Raw genomic sequence first — 20,900 nt, 5'->3', positions numbered from 1 at the left:
GCTTTCGTGGGTGAATACCCACTTCGTCAGATGCATGTAGTGGAAATTTCCAGGGGCAGGTGTGTATATATATATGCAAACAAGAAGCAGGCTAGAGATAACGAGGTTAGTTCAATCAGGGAGGATGAGACCCTCTTCTAGCAGTTGAGGTGTGTCAACTATTAGGATGGAAGACCAACGAATTGTGAAATGCATTTACCAAGGAATGTTGCTACATGGCTAACAATCACATGGGCACCAAAAATTTCTGTGGTGCAAAAAGATTGCCAGTAATGGACATAGACTGAACATCCAGCTAGACAGTCTTAAAGATGTAGCTAGATATGATCTCAGTGGCATTTGATCTGCAAGAAGCCTGTCCCTTTGGGATTTGCCATGCTGATGATTTGCGAAGGGTGCTTTTGAAACTTCATGACTGGAAATATATGCTTCTGGTATGATTGTTTTGAGGGAAAGAGTAGACTACAAAATGTGGGGCTATGGCTACATCCCCGGGTAATCTAGCTAGAGACATCTATCCCAGAAGGATTGGTATTATTCACAGAGGTCTTAAAATAATGGTAAACTCCTGCAATTGTCAGTTTTTTTCTTATCTTTGTGGCAGAACTCAACCCTCTTCACCCCTCAATTTAATGTCAATTTAACATGGTACCTGTAACAGATAATCTTAGAGGATATTCTCTTATTATATATCTTACAGATTGTACAATAAGAACTCTTCCTGTAAGAGCTAGCTATTAATATATTTTACAAAATTGGCAGCACTTCAAGAAGTTTAACTATATAATGCTATGTTCGCTCCTTGGGTAATGAAGTGCAATTGGGGAGTATGGGTATCCCAGTAAAACCACTTGCATGTGTATTTAGGCAAAATAGATATGTGATATACATTTTATACAGTAATTTTGATTTATTAGTAGTCTTATCTATGGCAATTTAATATCTTCTTTTCCCACCTGAACTTCCTTACTATTTCCAGTCCTCAGTAGAGATGTTCTTTTCTTCCTCCTTTTCCTCCCTCCTCAGTTGCACAATGCTAATTTGGACTGATTAATGACATGCTAGTGTGTAGACTTGCAGTATCAATTGGGTTTTCCTTGCTGTTTCTTATGGTGCACATTTTAACTCTCCCTCCTTTTTCTTCCAGGGAATGCAGCCTCATCTGCAGGCTCTGCTATCACTGTACAAACTTTTCTGCCCTGAGCTGGTGTCTATAACTCTGCCTGCAAAGATGAAGGTGAGGAATGGAGTGACTCTGATGTGTCTGTGTTGGGATTAAAGTCTGTATTGTCCTTCCTACATAAGCAGCTTTGCTTCATGATTCAGTGGTGAACAAATAATTCTGTACCCTCTCTCCACTCAGTAAAACAAAACCATTAGCGTTTTCTATGGGAATTGCTACTATTTATTTATACTGAAGTGAGAAAACACCTAAAACGATTCAGCAGAGAAGGGCACATAGTGAGCAGGTGTAACCGTGTCCTTACTCTCATCTTCCCTTGCCTGTTTCCCTCCTATTGTTACACTATTTTTATGTCTTGTATATTTGATCATAAGCATTGCGGGAGAAGGTAATATCTTCCTATGAGTCTGCTTGGCATTGCCAAAGACCTTTGGGTGCTACTGCAGCACAATAATAATAATGGAAGACACCAGTCAGAGTAAACATTAGATCAGGGGTTCTCAGATTTCATTGCACCGTGAACCCCTTCTGACAACAAAAATTACTACACAACCCCAGGATGGGGGACCGAAACCCGAGCCCACCTGAGTCCTACCACTCCAGGTTGAGGGAGGCAAAGCCTGAGCCACACCACCACAGGCCAGGGGGATGGAGGAAGCCAAAGACCAAGGGCTTCAGCCACAGGCTGGGGTGGCCTGTAACCTGAGCCCTGCCGCTCAGGCTTTGGCTACTGGCGGTGGGGCTCGGGCTTTGGCCCTGGGCCCCAGCAAATCTAAGCCAACCCTGGCGACCCCATTAAAATGGGGTTGCAACCCACTTTGGGGTCCTGACCCACAGTTTGAGAACCGCTATATTAGATTGTTTGTTTGCAGACCTGATATCTAAATTGAAAGTTTTTTAGCTATATGAAAAGTGGGGAAGCTGACAATGTGTTCTGAGATGGATTTGGGAGAGTTTCAAGGTAGGAACAGACTGTATGGCTTTATTTTCATAAATGTTTGTGTGCTGTGTATGCAGCAAGGTATTTGGTGAAGTACCCTATCTTATTTATATGCTTAATACTATACAAAGACCCCAAGAACTCTGCAGCAAACTAGACCTAAATTTTGCAGCAAGGCTGCCTGGTTTTTCTGGTACTCTAGTGAGGCAGATTTGTCCAGGTCTAAAAATTGAGGCTTTTACTGACTACAGTATGAAAGCAAATTACACAAGCAGTCAAGTTTTCCTTGTGGCATTTGTTTTAATGTTCATTTCAGATTATTTTACATTGCCCCAAATTTTCAGTTTTCATTGTGCTGCAGATTTATCTGTGGGAGTAGTTGGAACTTTTGGTACCCACACATGCATGGGAGATAGATATTTCCAGGCTTAGGACAGTTCACCTAAAAAAAGTTTATAATCTATTTTAGTTAAATTGGTTCATAAGAAAAATTTAGAGTTTCCACATGGGGGGGGGGAGGAGGGGAGGGTTGCATTAATTAAAGGTTATGATTTAAAAGCTGATTGTAACTTCAGTGGTGTAAACTTAGTTCAGATAAAGCCTTATGCTGGCAATTTTGCATTTGGTTTGTATTTCAAAAGTTTTCTTCACAACCATGATATCTAGAAACTTAATTCAATGTTCAGTGAAAACTGTGATTACCCAGTTCACTTCTATGGCAGATCTCACTGCTGTTTGAATGCATGGGATCTTCACTATAAACACACATGTATACCTGGGCAGGTTTTATTTAATACATGAAATACTTTAGATCCAATCTTTATGAATGGACAGCATATCAGCATCAGGATCCTAAAATAGATGCAAATTTCCACGCTTTTGAGATCTCGGGGACTTTTTTTCTTAACTTTTGAGAAAGGTCATATGCCTTGAAAATTACTTGCATATCTTTCAGATTGTAGTAAAAGGATAATGAGTCAAGAGAAATAAAAGCTGCACTGTATTGTGACAGAGAGACCTAGCACCTTTTGGACTGTCAAGCGCAGTCCTTACAGTAGAGCACATAAATGTCACTGTAGTGACATGTATCAAATTGGCAATTGATTTTTCTGTCACTCTGCCTTAGTTTGGCCTCACACATAGGTGCCTGGATTGTGTTTTTAGACCTACTTCAAGAACTCAGAAAGCCTGTGGAAGGCAGCAATCAACACCATAAGGCGAAGAAATCAGGGAACGTCTCCAGCATCCCAGCAACTGATTCTAGGCACAGGTCACCCTCAGTCCCGGAAGAGAGTAAGTTATGAGAACCTATGTGAATCCTAGAAAATGCCAAGCATGCTGAATTGTGGAAAGGAGCTGGGATCTGGATAGACATTGGGGAAGGTAGTGTAACTTAATGGGAAATTCTGTCTTTATATTGCAAGTCTGGGATGTGATTCACAGGATAGCACTTTGCAGGATAGCAAGTGAGTGAGTGATTCCCAGTTTGTGCTAATATTAGTTGTCTTGTTTATAGTGTATTTATCTGACTCCACTGAAATCCTGCTTGCTACTATTAATTCTGGTTTCCTGTTTCTCTCTCCAGAAATGGAATACTCAGTTGATTTTGCCTGCATGCAGCACTGACACAAACAACCCAACTAGGAGCAAGGAGATCAACCATGCTGACATCCTCAGTCACAGTGAATCTTTCCCAGTGGAGCAGCTACACACCTTCTCCCAGCTCTTACAGAACATCCACCGCCTAGAGGTGAGTGTCATGAAGGCCTCAGCATGAGCATGTGTAATCTTAAAGGTGACCTAGGGATATATATCAATAACCTATTTATTGGGGAATAGGTGCACACATTATCCATCTCCAAAGTGATATACTGCATTGGGGAGTGATATGAAAACCTGGGACCTGTGTGTATTCCCTAATGGAAAGGGTTTGAGCTAGTGTCAGCTTTGTTTTGGTACCTTTCAAGAAGCAGACATTCAATAGCTAGTTGTCCTGGTTTCTCTTGCAGTTTCCTTCCCAGATGGGCTCAGTGCTAAGGAATTCCTTGCTGCTTCACTACATTAATTGTGTCAAAGATGAATCTATCTACTTAAGGCTCTACTATTGGATGGGCCAGACTCTTCAAGAAGGTAGGAACTTAACATTACCAGGTGTGGTGGGGAGGAAAAGGGTATTTTTGAGGCTGTAATGGTACTTAGCTGTACAGGCATGTGATTGTTTTACTGGTATATAAAAATACTATCTGAGATGACAGCATTGACTTTAACACTACCCATCCAGGGAAGGCGGGGTTTGCATTCTGCTTCTGGTTGTTGCATCCTTGTCTGTACTCCTTGTACTCTGTTATGTTATTCCCTCTGGTTTAGAATGCACTTGGTATAAGCTTGATAACCAGCAGTATGAAGAAGAGTTCAAGGACTTCCTGGATATCGTCTACAAGACCGAGTGTTTCTTGCAGGTAAGCACCTACTTAACAAAGCCCTGTACTCAGTTAAGCCTTTGCTTAGGATGTATTTGTGGCTCATCCATTTCCTGTGGGATGCCTTAAAGATTACCATGTTAGAAATAGCAATAAGAGATCAGCAAAAATGTGTTCAAAGGGCAAGTCCAGGTTGCTGAACTGCCCCCTCTTTCTGGAGGAATGATAATTTGGGAAGCAGCAGTCATTAGCTGATGGATTGCATGAGGGAGGGACTCTGTCCTTCTCTAGTGAATTGTGGTGGGGAGTCAGAAAAGGGAAGGGATTGTGATGAATTTTTTTATTGAAGGTTTTAATCTTGTACTCTTCAGGAGGGGTTCTCTTCCTGTGAAGAATTCTTGTATAAGAGCCTTCCCCTCTGGGATGGTTTCTGCTGTCGATCGCAAATCCTCAGGCTGGTGAGCTGGATCCCCCTCAGCAGCTTCTCGGGTATGTAGTCTAGACTATGATCTTGGACTATATCTGATCTGACTGGATTGGATTCTTCCACAAATATTTGACTTCTCTCCTTTGTTTTCAGAAATGAAACCACATCTTTGTGAACCTCTGGCACAGCTTTTTTTTACATCATCCCTTTATTTTAAGGTAATTCAAGGTCATTATATTGGTCACATGCAGATCTAGTTGGTATTGCTGTCCCCACGACGGGAGGTAGGTAAAGCAATCTACAGACAGTAAAATGGGCTTCCCAGTTTGGCGTTGGATCGGGGCCTATCCAACATGGGTCCTCTACAGTTTACAGAGAGAGTTAAAATGTATAGTGGGGAGGTAACTATTTTAGGAAGCCCTCTGGCTTTTTTTTATTTATTTTTTTTAAGTAGATTTCAACTGGAAATAAGCCACAGTGTTTGAATTGGAAATATCAATATATTTTGCACCCACCATGCTGCTGATTTAGGATGGTATAATCCAGTAAGACAGCTTTTCTTTTGTTTTATCGTTTCAGCCTGAGTTCTGTGTCCCTGCACTTGTTACACCCTCTGTTAATCTCCCTGCCTTGAGTGCAAGTGTCCTACATGGAGGCTTCAGCTAGCTCTCTCCCCAGTCTTTCTTGTAGTCCTGATGATAAACTGTCTGAAACCTTCACAGTATACTTTGAAAATGATGGCCCATTTTTATTTAGCATTCAGACACTCCTCTACAATGTACATAATCCACTGCTTTCTTTCCCTCCTGCAGTGTAGTGTTCTTGAAAGTCTGAAGGAGCTGTTGAAGAACTGGCTGAATTGGCATGTAATGCAGTTGGATATGGAGTCTGATCCTAAAATCAGTCCTTTGTAAGTTCATCTGAATTGCACACAATGCAATATTTGTGTGTGTGGTTCATAAAAATATCCTGTTTTTATTCCCCACCACAAAAGCTGACTAAAGAGTCAGAAAATGCTTAATTGCTTCTGTGACAATTAGCTTAGTTGTGAATCTTGTTTGTTGTTTTTTGTTTGTTTTTCTTTATGTATTGCAGTCAAGGTTGCTATGGTTTATTCATATCTTGTATCTTGCAGTAACGTCATTAAAAATATGTATCTCAATGTTTTGTATGTCTTTTCAGCAATGTAGTACTCAAAGTAAATGAATGTACCAATAGCATGAACCGCACTTGCAGCATTTTATTAAGGGAGTTCTGGGGTATGGCTGGATAGCCTCTGCATAATCCTTGTGTTTCCCCAAGTCAAAATTCCTTTTTTTCACTCATTTCTACTTGACGCAAACAGTATTTTCTAGGCATAGAAAAGAACGATCATCTGCCTAGGGTCTCATACCCAATTCTTCCTCGTATCTGAACATTTAATTCATATCCCTCCCTTTCTGATTTATGAGCGCTTTTTAAATTGTCAAAATAGTAAATATCCCAATTTATCTTGGACCACAAAGCAGGCAGGTTGGGATTAGTTTTGTCAGTCCAGGCTTGAGGCTGTAACACTGAAGCAGTGATGCAAAAAGCTATGTTTGTAAAAATACTAACATTGAGAACATACATACCCAAAAGTCAGCAAATTGAAGTCAAGAACCCTCCAGCAATGAAGATGTGTCCATGTTTTGTGTAGTATTTTGGATAACTCTGTTCTGTTTAATTTGTGAATGTATCCAAGTTAATGTTGCTGACTTTAACACTGAGGATGGGGAAACCTAGAGTTCTCTTGTCATTCTGCTTAACTCTGCTCTGTATTTTAAAGCTGACGAGTTGTGTTAACATTGTCTGTTTCTCCAACTGCTGTTCTAGGAACACCACTCTTTCTGGACTGGTGAACTCTGTGGCTGAGCTGATCCACTTTGTAGGGTCGATCGCCACTGTAGCACTGCGCTTGGAGAACAATGCTACTTTCTTGCTGTACTTTATTCTGGATTTCTATGAAACAGTATGTATATCCCATTACTCTTAGCATTTTAAGATGCCCCACCTCTCTAAGAGCAGTTTCCACTCACTGTGCAAGAGCATAACATATCCTTCCTTGTAATAATTTGTAGATGTTATGTTTGATTAAGTGCTACATCCTCCTAATTGCTGGACCGGTCCACTAGTCATAGATGATAGCTGCTGCATCCAAGTTTAAAGCCAGAGGGACTACCAGATCGTCTAGTCTGACCTGCACATTTCAGGCCACTAAACTCCACCCAGTTTACCACCAAATTTATTCTAATCCAGATTTTTTTAACTCAAGTACTTCAGTCCTCTGGAGACTAAATTGTGTGCCACAGACAGAGAATAGGAGGGATCAAGAGGTATTAATGCCCACGGCCTCTGTAATGGCATGGAATTGAGTAGGTGAGAGATGCCCAGATGATCCTAGCAAGCAACCCAAGCCCCATGTTCCAGTGGAAGACAAAAGAATCACAGGGTTCCTGCCAATCTGACCTGGGGCACAATTCCTTCCTGGACCCAAAAAGGGCAGTCTGATTCTGAGCATGTGAGCAAAAGCATCTGAGAGAATTCTCTATACTGCCTGACCCTTCCAGGAGACCAACTGAAGCCCTGAAGCATAGATCCAAGTAGCTATCGTAGAGAATTTTGTATTATTTTTTAAGAGGGTCGGGTGCTATTGATCTTCTCTCTCACACAGAATAGCAAGATATTAAAGGGATACAACTAACTTGAAAAAACCCAAATTTCAGTACTTTTAAATACTTTTAAAAATATTTTTATGAAAAAATTAAAACCTTTTCTTTACTATTTGTTTCAGAGTGTGGTGGGTAAAAAAGGGATTTTATTTAAATTACTTTTTCTTTTTAAAAATAAATCTATTTGAATCTGACAACAATGTTAAGGTCTAAACTTATTATAATCTATTAAAATATTTTTAAATTAAAACCAACACTCGAGAAGTCCATGTTTGGGGCCAAAGTTTTTTAAATAAAGCCAAACTACTGAACCTGGAGGAAGTCACTGGCTAAACACCTGGAACCAGAGTTTATTGAAGTGCTAAACCAGCTTTTGACAGAACTGGTCGAATCAACTAGTTCATTCAAAGTTGAGAAATTGATGAGTTGAAAAAGCAAGAAAACTTGTCTTTGTCTTTCAATCAATTAATAAAAACAATGTGTGATAGGATGAGGCATCCTAGTTCTAAAATCTTAAAAGGATATTGTGACCCGAAGTAATTAGTTGAATTTACTAATACTTCCTTTATTTAACAGATCGATTAGTTATTTAAACGTAAAACATATTTTGATAATTTTTCTCTTGTGTCCAGCACATTTAAGGTAGTTTTATTTAACTAACAAAAACCATTAAAATGCCGTTTGTGTCCTTTGAATTGAATTCCAGTTTCTATCCACATACAGCGTGATACAAATCACAAGTGTAAAATATTAATCTACTAAATCCAAAATGCCTCATTCACCCTTTTCTAATATTAAAAAAAAAATTAAGAATCTGAATTAATATATGTTAATCTATATATCTGATCTAAATAAATGCATATATAGTGTAGTCTCTCAGTTGGCAAAAAGTACCAAATTTAGCATACATTTATTTAATTGCAAATCCTACGTGTTTTAATGGTTACCCACTAATGAGAATCAACTAGAAGAATAACCTAAAAAGTACAAATATAAAATAAGATTAAGATTAAAACTGATTTTTAAATCATGATTTAAAATCAGCAGGCAGTAAACCTTGAATAAATCACACCTTTTCTGTATCAAGCTATATGTAGAGGGAAACAAATTAAATTCAAAGTGCACAAAAACAGCATTTTAATTTAAAATCTCTTGGGGGCAAAGCTTTCTGCTGTGACCATGGAATCCCAACAGGCCAATTATAACTACTTGAATTGTCTAACTTAAAATTATTTGGTCTCTGTTATATGGTTCAGACTTGCTGTTAGGTCAGGTCTGGTCCAGTCCAAGCTATGGATACAGAAGGAGCATGAAGGATCAGAGAGAAGGTGGCTGCTGTATGTTCGCTAAAGGGAAAAATTAGATTTCCACTACCCCGTGCTAGAGTGTAGGCTAATTTTCAGGGTTTAGACTGACATTTACACAAGCTCCTGCGCAAGGGTCATGATGGATTCTACATCAGTGGCAATTTTTTAAATCAAGATTGGATGTTTTTCTAAAAGATCTGCTCTAGGAATTATATTGGGGAAGTTCTATGGCCTGCCTTATACAGGAGGTCAGACTAGATAGTCACAGTGGTGTCTTCTGGCCTTGGAATCTATGATGGACTTGATGATGTGGTTGGAGAGGGAACAAATGGAATTGCTTCTCTCCCACCTTCCCTTCCAAGGTGTCAGAGTTAACAGGGGCACAGACAAGTGATGTAATGCTCATTTTCCCCTGTAGGTGTTGTGGGGATTGATAATGGTGGTTGTAACAACCTGTCTGGACTTGTTTCCTTCCTGCAGGTGTGCGATGTGTATCTTAAGTATAACCTACCCTTGTTGGTGATGCCTCCTCCTGGAGTTTTTTACCCAGCACTGCTCAGCATGGATGCTGTCAGTCTGAACCAGCTCTGCTACATTATGTACAGGTACCAAAGATGGGGGAGGGCTTTCAACTTTATCACATTTTCTGTACTGATCATCCATTGGGGAGATGCCACTCTTTGTGTTGCGAAACAAGAGCATTGGAATTTCATGAAGTCTTTGGTGTTCTCTTCCCTCTCTCTGTGTGAAAGGGGCTGGAGGGGGAGTTCTTGGGCTACTTTGAGTGCTGGCCATATACTTCACAGCAGCGATTCTCAACCTTTTCCATATTGTTATCCCAAGTAACAATAAAAACAAGTTTCAGGTCACTGCTACCTCCCCAGGATGCCATCTCTGAGGTAGGTAGGTGTTCCTTTAATATTTTGAGAGACCTTAAGTAACTCACCTGATAGATTTAATTCCTGACTGATGCCTAGAGCGTCAAACTCCCAGGCTTGTGCTCTAACCCAGTAGTTCTCAACCAGGGATCCGGGGTCCCCTAGGGGTCCTTGAGCAGGTTTCAGGGGGCCCCTCCAAGCAGGGCCAGCATTAGACTCGCTGGGGCCCAGGGCAGAAAGCCGAAGCCCCACTGCATGGGGCTGAAGCCCTGAGCCCTGCCACCCGGGGCTGAAGCTTAAGCCTGAGCAATGTAGCTTTGTGGGGGCCCCTGTGACATGGGGCCCCAGGCAATTGCCCTGCTTGCTATCCCCTAATGCAAGCCTTGGCTTTTATATGCAGAAAGCCAGTTATTGTGGCACAGGTGGGCCATGGAGTTTTTTAGCATGTTGTGGGGGCCTCAGAAAGAAAAAGGTTAAGAACCTCTGCTCTAACCATTAGACTCACATTTGTAGAAAAAGGAGTACTGTGCAGTGCTGTTTAGGGCAGCGCTGAGTATGAGATGTTCTGCTGCCTCTGAGTCTCAGAGGCCTGGAGGCTGCCTGCAGGTCTGGAGAGAGCATTGTTCATTTCTCTGTAGGACCTACTGAACTGCTGCTGTTCTTGGTGGTGTTAGTTCCAGTGGTTGCATCAAATAAGAAAAGTAGCCAATTGCTGACAGCTGGCGTAGGGCTGTCCATGTGGCTTTCTCTGTGAGGAGACTGCAGGGTAATTAACGTGACGGAGCGCTCTCCCGGAGATAAGAGCAGCTAGTGCTTATTTATACAGAACAACTGTCAGGTTCCGTTACTTCCAGTGGCTTCCATTTTCTATACTCGCTGAATGAAAGGCTCCTTTTAAAAAGCACACTGCATTTTTGTGCTAGATTTCAGGGCTGCACACTGCATATAGCCTGTTGAGTCATATGAAGGCGATTTTGTCTCTGATTTGGTTGGAACACATTGCTCATGCAGTAAGGAGGTTCCTTCCAGTCCTATGTTCTCTGTTACTAAGGAACCTCAAAGTTTGTTAGTTGAATGAGAGCTCATCTCTTAGTGGCTTCCTTCTCCCTAGTCCCTGGATGGAGGCTGGCCCTGTGCCAAGTGGTGAAGTCCCTTTGAACTCATCCTTCCGTCAGTGTTTATAATTAAGGCTGCGTGTCTGTCACAGAGGTCACAGATTCCATGACTTTCTGTGACCTCCATGACTTCTGCAACTTCCGAGTTGGGCAGCCCCTGGGCCAGCAGCAGCAGTTTGGGAATGGGAGGGGGCTCAGGGCTGGGGTGAGGGGTGGAGCTTACCTGTGGGGGGAGGCTCCCCAGAAGCAGCCAGCATGTCCCTGCAGCTCATAGGCAGACGGCCAGGGGGCTCTGCACGCTGCCCCTGTCTATAGGCACCACCCCACAGCTCCCATTGGCTGTGGTTCCTGGCCAATGGGAGCTGTGGAACCAGTGCTCGTGGAGGGGGCAGCGCATGGTGGCATGGTGCCCTCCTGACCTTCCCTCCTGCTAGAAGCTGCAGGGACTTGCCATCCGCTTCAGGGGAACTGCGTGGAGCTGGATAGGGAGCCTGCCAGTCCCACCAACCCTTCCCCCCCAGCACTAGCGGGGATCTTGGGCCACCAGCACCCACGGCACTCCTGGACACACACACCCCAAGCACCCCTGACCTCCCAGCCCAAGTTTTAGTTAGGGGTATATAGTACAAGGCCTGGTCTACACTGGGGGGGGGAGGGGGTCGAACTAAGGTACACAACTTCAGCTACGCGAATAGCGTAGCTGAAGTCGAACTCCTTAGTTCGAGTTACCCATCCTCACGGCGCGGGATCAAAGTCCGCGGCTCCCCCGTCAACTCCGCCACCGCCGTTTGCGGTGGTGGAGTTCCGGAGTCGACGGGAGCGCGTTCGGAGTTCGATATATCGCGTCTAGAACTCCGAGAATTCGATTGCTACCCGCCAGTCCGGCGGGTAGTGAAGATGTACCCCTAGTCACGGACAGGCCACAGGCCATTAATTTTTGTTTACTGCCTGTAACGATGCTGGTTCTGGCGGGACCCAACTGAGAGTGCCAATTCAGGACAAATTGCTTAAAGCAGGGCAGTTACAGCCTAAGGCTGGGGTTTTTCCCCCTCTAAGGCAAGGCAAACCAGCCAGACAGAGGATTTTGGTTTTGGCCCTCTGGCTAACCACAAGTCACGCAAGCAATTCCCTTAGACACTCCAGTTTCCCAGTATTACCACCAGTGCCACTCGTTATGGGGACAAATGGTTATGAAAACCAATACCCCAGTAAAAGAAAAAGGTTCTCTCAATCCCAAAGAACCAAGCCCCAGACCCAGGTCAATATACAAATCAGATCTTACCCACAAATTTAAAATCTAAAGGTTTATTTATAAAAGGAAAAAGATATAGATGAGAGCTAGAATCGGTGAAATGGAATTAATTACATACAGTAATGGCAAAGTTCTTGGTTCAGGCTTGCAGCAGTGATAGAAATAAACTGCAGGTTCAAATCAAGTCTCTGGAGTACATCCCCAGCTGGGATGGGTCATTCAGTCCTTTGTGTAGAGCTTCTGTTTATAGCAAAGTCCCTCCAGAGGTATGAAGCAGGATTGAAGACCAGATGGAGATGAGGCATCAGCCTTTTATAGTCTTTTCCAGGTGTAAGAATACCTCTTTGTCCTTACTGTGGAAAATTACAGCAAAATGGAGTCTGGAGTCACATGGGAAGTCCCTGAATACTTTGAGTCTCAAGGCATATCTGCCTTCTCTCAATGGGTCAGTTGTATAGTTGATGGCCCTTGGGCCATCAGGCAGGCTAGGCAGAGCTGACACCAACTTGTCTGGGGTGTCACCCAGAAGCATAGCAGAGGTTTGAAATACAGACAGTATAGAGCCAATATTCATAACTTCAAGTACAAGAATGATACACATATACAGATAGCATAACCAGCAACCATAACCTTGTCTTAGACACCCTATTTGACCCTCTTTATACAAGATTTGGTGCCACTACAGGACTTTGGTTGCAACAATGATCTATATGGTCCCAGTTCAAGTCAATAATGTGACGCTGCCCGTGATCTGTCCATGACTTTTACTAAAAATACCTGTGACTAAAATGTAGCCTTATTTATAATTGGAGGAGGAGAAAAGATCAGCAGTCTTACTAGTGGAGGAAAAAGCTGCCATTAACTTGTTCTGAAGCAGCACTCCTGCTCTTCTCTAGTATTTATCTGCATTAGAATTAAGAGGGCACTTAAGTCTCTTCCACTTGTTCATTCCTTTAGGTATCGAACCAACTTGGTAGCTGCGAAAGAAAATGAGCTGATTAAAAAGGTACCATGAACAAACCTTTGTGGTAAAGTACTGTGGACGGTAATAAAAGGGTTATAAACAAGTTGTTGGGGAGGCAGTGCTTTAATGATACTGTTGCAAGGAATAAGGGTAGTACACCAGTGCTGTGCAACTGAATTGTTTTCTGATCTCATCAGACAATACTGCAATTCAAGTTCAGTAGCCAGACTTACCAAGAGTACAACCAGTACATAATGGCCATGGTGGGCTGTCTGTGGACATCCAGTGCATTCCAGAAGGATATCCACCCTCAGGGCATTCGCCTAGATCCGGAAGTACTGAAGAAAACCAGAGTGCAGGAGGTCAGGAACAGCTTCAACATTGTCCACCACCCAGCCCTGATGGGCTATGCAATCCTCTTCCTGCAGCAGGTAAGGGTGTGAGCAATGTTTGGCAGCACAATAGTGGGGGCCACTCTGAATCAGTCACTTCACCGTGAGAATTCAGCTGGAAAACTGTCCCCCCTCTTGCACTGCTTGAGTTCACTTGTGTTTTCAAGCATTGGTACTCTGCTAAGTGGTCTGAAACCAGTGCTCTGTGTTCATCTCAGCCCAGCAACTCAGTCTGAACAGTTTAGTTTGGGTTGTTTGCTTGGTATAAAAGTACATAGGGCAATGGTTTTAAACATACTTTGCTTTTAAACTCCATGATTATAGTGTGGCCAAATCATTTTGAGGCATGGGTAGAAGTAATATAGATAAATATTAAATGTTCAAAAACTTCATAAGCATGGAATTAAGGTTGCCAAGTGATGCCTTGTGCCCTTCTAGAATGTGGAGAGTGGCTAAACTTAAACCCCTTGAAAACCAGGGAAATGCAAAACTAAGGTACATGCCCCCCCCGCCCTGCAACACAACCTTAACTGTCACCTGGAGCTGGCACTAACTACTAGCAATAGTTCAATAAGCAGGGAAGGCAGCATAATAGAGATGAGGCTGTTCTATGGGAATTTGTGATGGTCTCCACAGATTTGAATTCCAGCATTTATGTGCATGCACTCCAAATGCCTTTGTTGTGTTACTTGTAGCTGTATTGAATAAGGGAGGAATAGGTTGGAGCAGGTTGACAGAGCTGCTGTTGTGATATGATGAGATGCATGTGTACGTGGAAGGATGAAGTATGTCCCATTTCAGCACTGAGTTTTGTACAGTGTGTCCGCAGAGGTGTGCACAGGTGTCTTCTTGGTTTAGGGATAGTCAGCATTCTGTGGCATACATAACAGTGGACTTTAGGGCTTAATGAGGAGGAAATGAAGGCAATGTCTCAGAAGGAATCCTCAGGACATGCGTGAAAGGGAGGTAACGTTTAGCAAATCTGGGGTGGCTTGTGTGGAGTAAGCTCAGGGTATGCCTGCACTGCAGTTAGACACCCGCGGCTGTACCATGCCAGCTGATTCGGGTTTGTGGGGCTCAGGCTAAGGGGCTGTTTAACTGCAGTGTGGACGCTCTGGCTGGAGTTCATACTCTAGGGCTCTGAGTCCCAGAGCTTGGACTGCAGCCTGAGCTGGAACATCTACAATGGAATAAAATAGTCCCTTAGCCCGAGCCCTGTGAACCCCAGTCAGCTGGCACTGGCCAGCCGTGGGTTTTTAACTGCAGTGTAGACGTACCCTCAGTGTTTGAGTGTAGGCCAAGTGTAAGTAGGTCCTGTTTGCTACTCCTGTGAGTTTTGCCACAGCAAACAGGAGTTTAGACTTGGTGCTCATGTGCTGTCTTGCCAAAGGGTTTTGCAGCATCTGTAAGTGCTAGTATGTGTTTTATTGGCATGCTGGGACCTTACTCTGCCATCTTTGAGCTAAGGTCAGATTGTGGGGGTGGCATGTATCTTAACTTTGCATTTCTGGTGTTCAGAGGTGTAACTTCAGTGCTCACCTGGGGGGCAGGGAAAGTGGCTTATTCTCAAATAAATGTCTACACTTGCATCTGAAGAAGTGAGGTTTTTTTACCCACGAAAGCTTATGCCCGAATAAATCTGTTGGTCTTTAAGGTGCCACCGGACTCCTTGTTGTTTTTAGGGATACAGACTAACACAGCTACCCCCTGATACTTGTACACTTGGAGCTTTCAGAGTAGCAGCCATGTTAGTCTGTATCCGTAAAAAGAACAGGAGTACTTGTGGCACCTTAGAGACTAACAAATTTATTTGAGCATAAGCTTTCGTGGGCTACAGCTCACTTCTTCGGATGCACAGAATGGAACACACTTGGAGCTGTTTGTTTTGCTTCAAATTCACTCTTGACCTAATCCAAGTTAACTTTCAATTGTAGGCAAGCCTTCAATTCCATTGTTTAGGAAACATCATTACATTATCATAACTGTATTTCACCTTTCCTCTCTAGTCACTCACTGCTAATTTCCTTGACAGTACTTCTAACGTAAAATCAAAGTCTGCAGGTGTGTTTTAGAGCACTTTAAAACATTGCTCTTAAACCAGAAGTCTTTGGTCTCAGGGCAGAATTTCCAAAAGGAGCCAGTGCAAACAGAGTACGGGATATGCACAACATACATTCTCTGAAAACTGCCAAGCTCTATCCTACCCTTGAACTTCCAGTGCAAGGGGTGCAGCTTATACTCCTGAGGGAATTCTATGCCAAAAATATTAAAAATTCTGCACACAATATTTTATTTGTCAACATAACACAATGTAATCACACCATTTTCAATTATTTTGGTAATTTATTTCAAATACCTATCAGCAAGTATGTCTGTAACAATACAGTCAACAAAAAAGATTCAGGAAATGTTTTTTTGACAAATAGTTTCCTTGCTAAGAATATTAGTACATCTATATGGCTCCGCAGTGAGCAAGAGGGGACAGTGTCTTGCACATATACCCAGCCCTATTCTCTTCCCCTCCTGGGTCCAGATGTAGGGCAAGCAGGCTCAGCCCGGCAGGATCCTAGTGTGGGTGGATCCAGGTGTGGGGTAACCTGGGTATGGGTGTCTCAGTGGGGGGGATCTGGATGCACAGGGGCTCATTGGGAGATTCTGGGTACAGGGGGAATGGGACTCTGCAGGGGGGATCCAGGTGAAGGTGGTTGGGGCTCAGCAGGAGTGTATGGGAGGGATGGGGCATGGCAGAGGGTCTGGGTACAGGGGGTTCAGTGGAGGGGTCCAGGTGCTGGGGGAGTGAGGCTCGGTGGGGTTGGTGGGGTGGGGGTCTAGGTGCAGTTGGTGGGATCTCAGTGGGGCAGGGGTCCTGGTGCAGCTTGTGGGGGCTCAGTGGGGTGCGGGTCTGGATACAGAGGGGTGGGGGCTCGGCAGGGGAGTCTGGGTAATGGGTGTCAGATGGGAGGGCAGCTTCTTGCACAGTGGCCCCTCACCCAGGGTGTGATGGAAGCAGGGGGTGTGTGGAGCTTCCTGCAGACCTGGGGGTGGGTCTGACCCAGCCCTGGGAGCAGCCCATTCAGGGAAAAGTCCCGTATACTGCCCCTCTTCCCAGCCCAGCTGCGACTAGCAGCTGGAGCCCAGCACAGGGTAGGAGCCACCAACGGCGCTCTGGGTGCACCGCGAGAGGGACAGAGAGAGCACAGCACTGCCCCCCAAAGTGGTGATTTAAGTGTCTCTCAGCTGTTCTCAATGCCCGAACCAGACATGACCCCCCACCCCTCCCCAGCCACTGCCTGGGAGGGATGCATGAATCAAATGTTCTCTGAAGAAAGAGTAAAATCTGCAGGGGATATTAATTCTAGTCATGCTCAGTGGCACAGAATCCCCCCAAGAATAGCCGCTTAGATTCTAAGACCACAGCCTGTTACCTTGCGCCACCCAGTTGCTTTAATTACAAAATGTAACTATGCTGTTTGTTCACTTAACTGAACTTTGAAGGGGTTTTCCTTATGTTATTAAAAATGCTTTTACATGATAAACAGAAATTGGGAGAAGGGAATTCTGACTTCTCCAGCGTTACAGCAAGACTTTTTTTGCCAAGTTCTTTTCCTTCCATCTTTCTCCTGATGTCCTCCTACATCTCCCCACACCTGTAGAAGACATTGCTGATGAGCAGTGCTAGCATTCCTCATCCTGAAGCACTGACTGTTCTCTACCTGGAAACCACAAACCGGTTTAAAGAGTGTTAGGAAAACAAAGGAGAGGAAAAGTTCTTGTATACAGTGCCTGGTTTTCCTGAAAACATGCTCCATTGTTGAGTAAATCTTTCCAGAGCACCAGAGGGTGCTCCTCTGCAGCAGATTCAGAGAAGAGTCCTTGAAATAGTGCGGTAATAAATTAAGCCTTATAGGGTTCTCTACTCTTGCTCCCTTTGATGGTGTTGAGATGGTGATTCCTTAGCCATTGAGACACAGGAGTTCAATAAGTTTACAAATATTACTTGTTTCTGTCCAGAAATGTTGACTTCTGGCAGAGTACTTTCCATGATACTTTGCTATTTATGGACTGGTGTCAGGAGAATGCTACAGCTCCATCCTGGTGCATATTCACAATTGCCATAGCTTCCTTGCACTCATTGAGCTCCTGCCTTAAGGGGACTCAGCAGGGCTGAGGCTCGGCAACTCAGGACAGAAGGTTTTATCTGATCTGACTTCTGTTAATTAATATATTTTTTTTTTCCTCCCCACAAGGCTTGGCCAGAAGATAAAACCCTGAACTTCAACTTAATTAAGGTAATGTGTTTTATTTTAAAATATTATGTGAAAACTGGCTGTATTTAGCTATAGGTTAGTAATATAAATACATCTTCAAAAATACCACGTCCAGGAGAAGAATAAGGAGCTCGAAAGGAGGGTTTATGCTCTCATCTGGTCATGACACATGAGAACTCAATCAAAGATGAATACTCACTTGTGGACCCAGAGAAGCTTGCTTCAGTTGTGTCCACTACAAAGTTCCAGCTGTTCACAATGAGGACAGGACAGTTTACTCTGGTCTGGGAGCATTTTGGTATAGCAGCCATGTACAGCCAGTGGACTGAGACTGTTACACATCTCTGTCCTGAGGCTGTATTTATTGTAGGTCAAGAAGTTCTAGTTACCTCTTAACTATTGGAGAATTTGCTCCTGGGAAAATTCTTCTCTCACAAATGGATTAAGCTTGTCAGAATTTCCAATATCAGTCTAAATAGTGTTCACATTCTGGGGTAGTGGTATATTCTTTTCTTTAGCAGTACATTCACTTTAAAATTAAAGTGAACGGTGCTAGAGACAGAAATCCTCCACTGAATAGAGCCAGCCTGGGCAGTGACTGTTCAAGCTTCCCTTTGTGCTGCCCTGTCAATGTGCCTCAAAGCTGAGCTAGGGTAACTTCTCATTGTGGGATGGGGCGTTCAGTTTTATGGCTCATTCAGTCCTCAGCCACTTCGCTGGACCTGCCAAGGAGACCACTAGTGGGCTTCTCTCTACCAGAAATGGGGTTTATGTAGGTCCTGAGTAGTTACCAAATGGTAATGACTTTAGATCACTATCAAGGTAGGCCAGTTTTGAAATGGTGACCTATAGATAAAAGGCTCAGTGTCAGATCCTATGATGCATGGGAGCCTGGGGTGGGATGTAATCTTGGTGCCGGTGCATAATCATGTGGCAGGGCAGGTGTGTTCAGGCTTTTACAGTCTGTATTTCCATATTTCCAGGTTAAGGCAAAAGGAGGCTACAACTGCATCTATGGCCCCAGACACTTAACTGCCCTATTTCTGTTTCTATAGGGGAGGAGGTGGAACTGGTATCTGGAATATCTCTATATGCAGGGGTTACAAGGCCTGAAACTCTTCATCGAAAGCAGCATCAATCGTGTTTCTCAGGTCTCCCAAACCAAGTCAGGGAATGCTCAGGTGTAACAGACTGGTTCATATGGATTCTTCTGGTTGTCCAGACCAGGAAAGCAGAGTATAGCAGGCCCCGCCTCTGACACCTCTAGGGGAAGAAGTAGACGGAGCCATTAGCCGTGTTACATTTTGATACTGACGTCACCTTAGGAAAACAAGGACAGAGAGAATGGTTGAACTGACCTTATTCAACAGTGCACTGAACCTGGATGTCCCTGCCAAACTTCTGTGGTGTGATGCTGCTGAGTTTGTAACCTGTGCAATTCACTATCAACTTCCTCATACTGGAATGCCTACTTCAACTAAGCCACAAACACTTCTGCCTTTCTTATTTCAGTGCTCCTTCACTTAGAAGTGACCTCCCGCTGCAGTGTGCATGCACGTACACCTTTCTAGGGTATTGTATATATTGACTCGGGGACTTTAAGGAACCTGCTGGGTCCTCTGTGGTGGAATCTATTTATACTGGTTTTGAGGGTCTGTGACAGGCTGGCCTAACTGACACCTTAGATTTTGCTTTCAGTATGAAACCTCCTGAGGATGCTTTCCTTTGTACCATGTCTGTAGGACATTCTTGCACTGCAGCTGGAAGATTTAGTGCTGAAGTTCACGTTTTATGGATGCTTTGAGCACCCTAGGGGCATTGCTAACAGCTCACTATTTTCTTGTGACAAGTCTAAATGCAGTTTTCCCTTTTGTGCTTGTAGCAATGTACATAACTGTATATTATATATGTTTATATTATGTAAAATACTACCATAGTGCCACTGCAGAGGAACTCTCTTGTGAAATGTTTCTTCCTTCCTGCCCTTTTTAAAACTCAGATCCAGTTAAAAGAAACCAAACTCCATTTCCTCAGCTGGATATTTTAGGTGAACTTCATATTGATGGTCTAAAGCTGGGTTGGGACTCTTCAACTTCCATGCTCATAGGACGAGAGAGAGAACATTGATCATGATTCCAAGTAGTTTGTATTTTCTTTCTGCCTCCGAAAAGGAGACTCTTCAGGAAATGTTGACATGTTTTTCCTTTTTTAACAATGGTTACCAACAGATGGTGGTGTCTTGCCTGTGAAAAATCCTGCTTGTTCCTTTGTCTCCAATACCATATTAGTCTTGGGGTCATATTGTTGAAGGCTAATGATCTTGTTAATAAACGCTTATGTTCAAACAATGGGTCTGAGAAATGGTTTTTTACTTTCTTCTTCGAGTGCTTGCTCATATCGATTCCAATTAGGTGTGTGCGCGCTGCGTGCACGTTCGTCGGAAGATTTTTACTCTAGCAACACTTCATGGGTCAGCTGGGTCACCCCCCAGAGTGGCGCCGCCATGGCGCCGGATATATACCCCTGCCAACCCAACGGCCCTTCAGTTCCTTCTTACCGCCCGTGTCGGTCGTTGCAACAGTGGAGTGCGGCTTAGCTGATCTCCACTTCCCTAGCTACTCGTAGTTCTCTCGCTAATTCTTGTGTATATAGTTAAAATTTATATAATTGTAGTTAATTTACTCGTTCTATAATATAGTTAGTGTATATAGTTGAGAGGGGTTTGGGGATTAGCCCCTTCCCCGCACCTGGTACTGGGGCCCATGCCCGGTTCACCGGGCTTCAAACCGTGCTTGGCCTGCCACAAGCCGATGCCAACGGGAGATCCCCACGACTCCTGTCTTAAGTGTCTCGGGGAATCCCATCTCGCGGATAAGTGCCAGATCTGCAAGGCCTTTAAGCCGAGGACGAAGAAGGAGCGGGACTTTCGTCTCAAACAGCTCCTGATGGAGGCAGTTCTTACTCCTCCACCCTCGGCACCGAGCGCTGGACAGTCCGCATCAGGCAGAAGCGCTTCTTTGGCACCGGATCGCACCGGTACTGCTAAGGCCCCTCGGCACCGACC

The 20,900-nt window shown here is 43.8% G+C and overlaps 1 protein-coding gene across 4 annotated transcripts in view; it reads left to right on the top strand.

Moving 5' to 3' along the window:
• CENPI (centromere protein I) overlaps positions 1-20,184 on the top strand; it is a 30,110-nt gene extending 9,926 nt beyond the window's left edge. For 3 of the 4 annotated variants that reach the window (XM_039488106.1, XM_039488104.1, XM_039488107.1), the window contains exons 8-21: positions 1,148-1,237; positions 3,288-3,416; positions 3,709-3,873; positions 4,133-4,253; positions 4,491-4,582; positions 4,915-5,032; positions 5,124-5,188; positions 5,783-5,880; positions 6,825-6,960; positions 9,448-9,572; positions 13,170-13,218; positions 13,374-13,607; positions 17,816-17,857; positions 18,892-19,023. In XM_039488106.1, coding sequence (XP_039344040.1) covers positions 1,148-1,237; positions 3,288-3,416; positions 3,709-3,873; positions 4,133-4,253; positions 4,491-4,582; positions 4,915-5,032; positions 5,124-5,188; positions 5,783-5,880; positions 6,825-6,960; positions 9,448-9,572; positions 13,170-13,218; positions 13,374-13,607; positions 17,816-17,857; positions 18,892-19,023 — 1,596 coding nt within the window. Of the gene's footprint in view, positions 1-1,147; positions 1,238-3,287; positions 3,417-3,708; positions 3,874-4,132; positions 4,254-4,490; positions 4,583-4,914; positions 5,033-5,123; positions 5,189-5,782; positions 5,881-6,824; positions 6,961-9,447; positions 9,573-13,169; positions 13,219-13,373; positions 13,608-17,815; positions 17,858-18,891 lie in introns of all 4 variants that reach the window. The other variant, XM_039488108.1, reaches the window with a different exon arrangement.
• Positions 20,185-20,900: the final 716 nt, after the last annotated feature.

The sequence above is a fragment of the Mauremys reevesii genome, linkage group 9, assembly GCF_016161935.1.
Source record: "Mauremys reevesii isolate NIE-2019 linkage group 9, ASM1616193v1, whole genome shotgun sequence".
In the NCBI taxonomy this organism is placed as follows: domain Eukaryota; kingdom Metazoa; phylum Chordata; order Testudines; family Geoemydidae; genus Mauremys; species Mauremys reevesii.
Note: the sequence above shows the minus strand (reverse complement) of the source record. Positions and strands in the feature narration are given on the sequence as shown.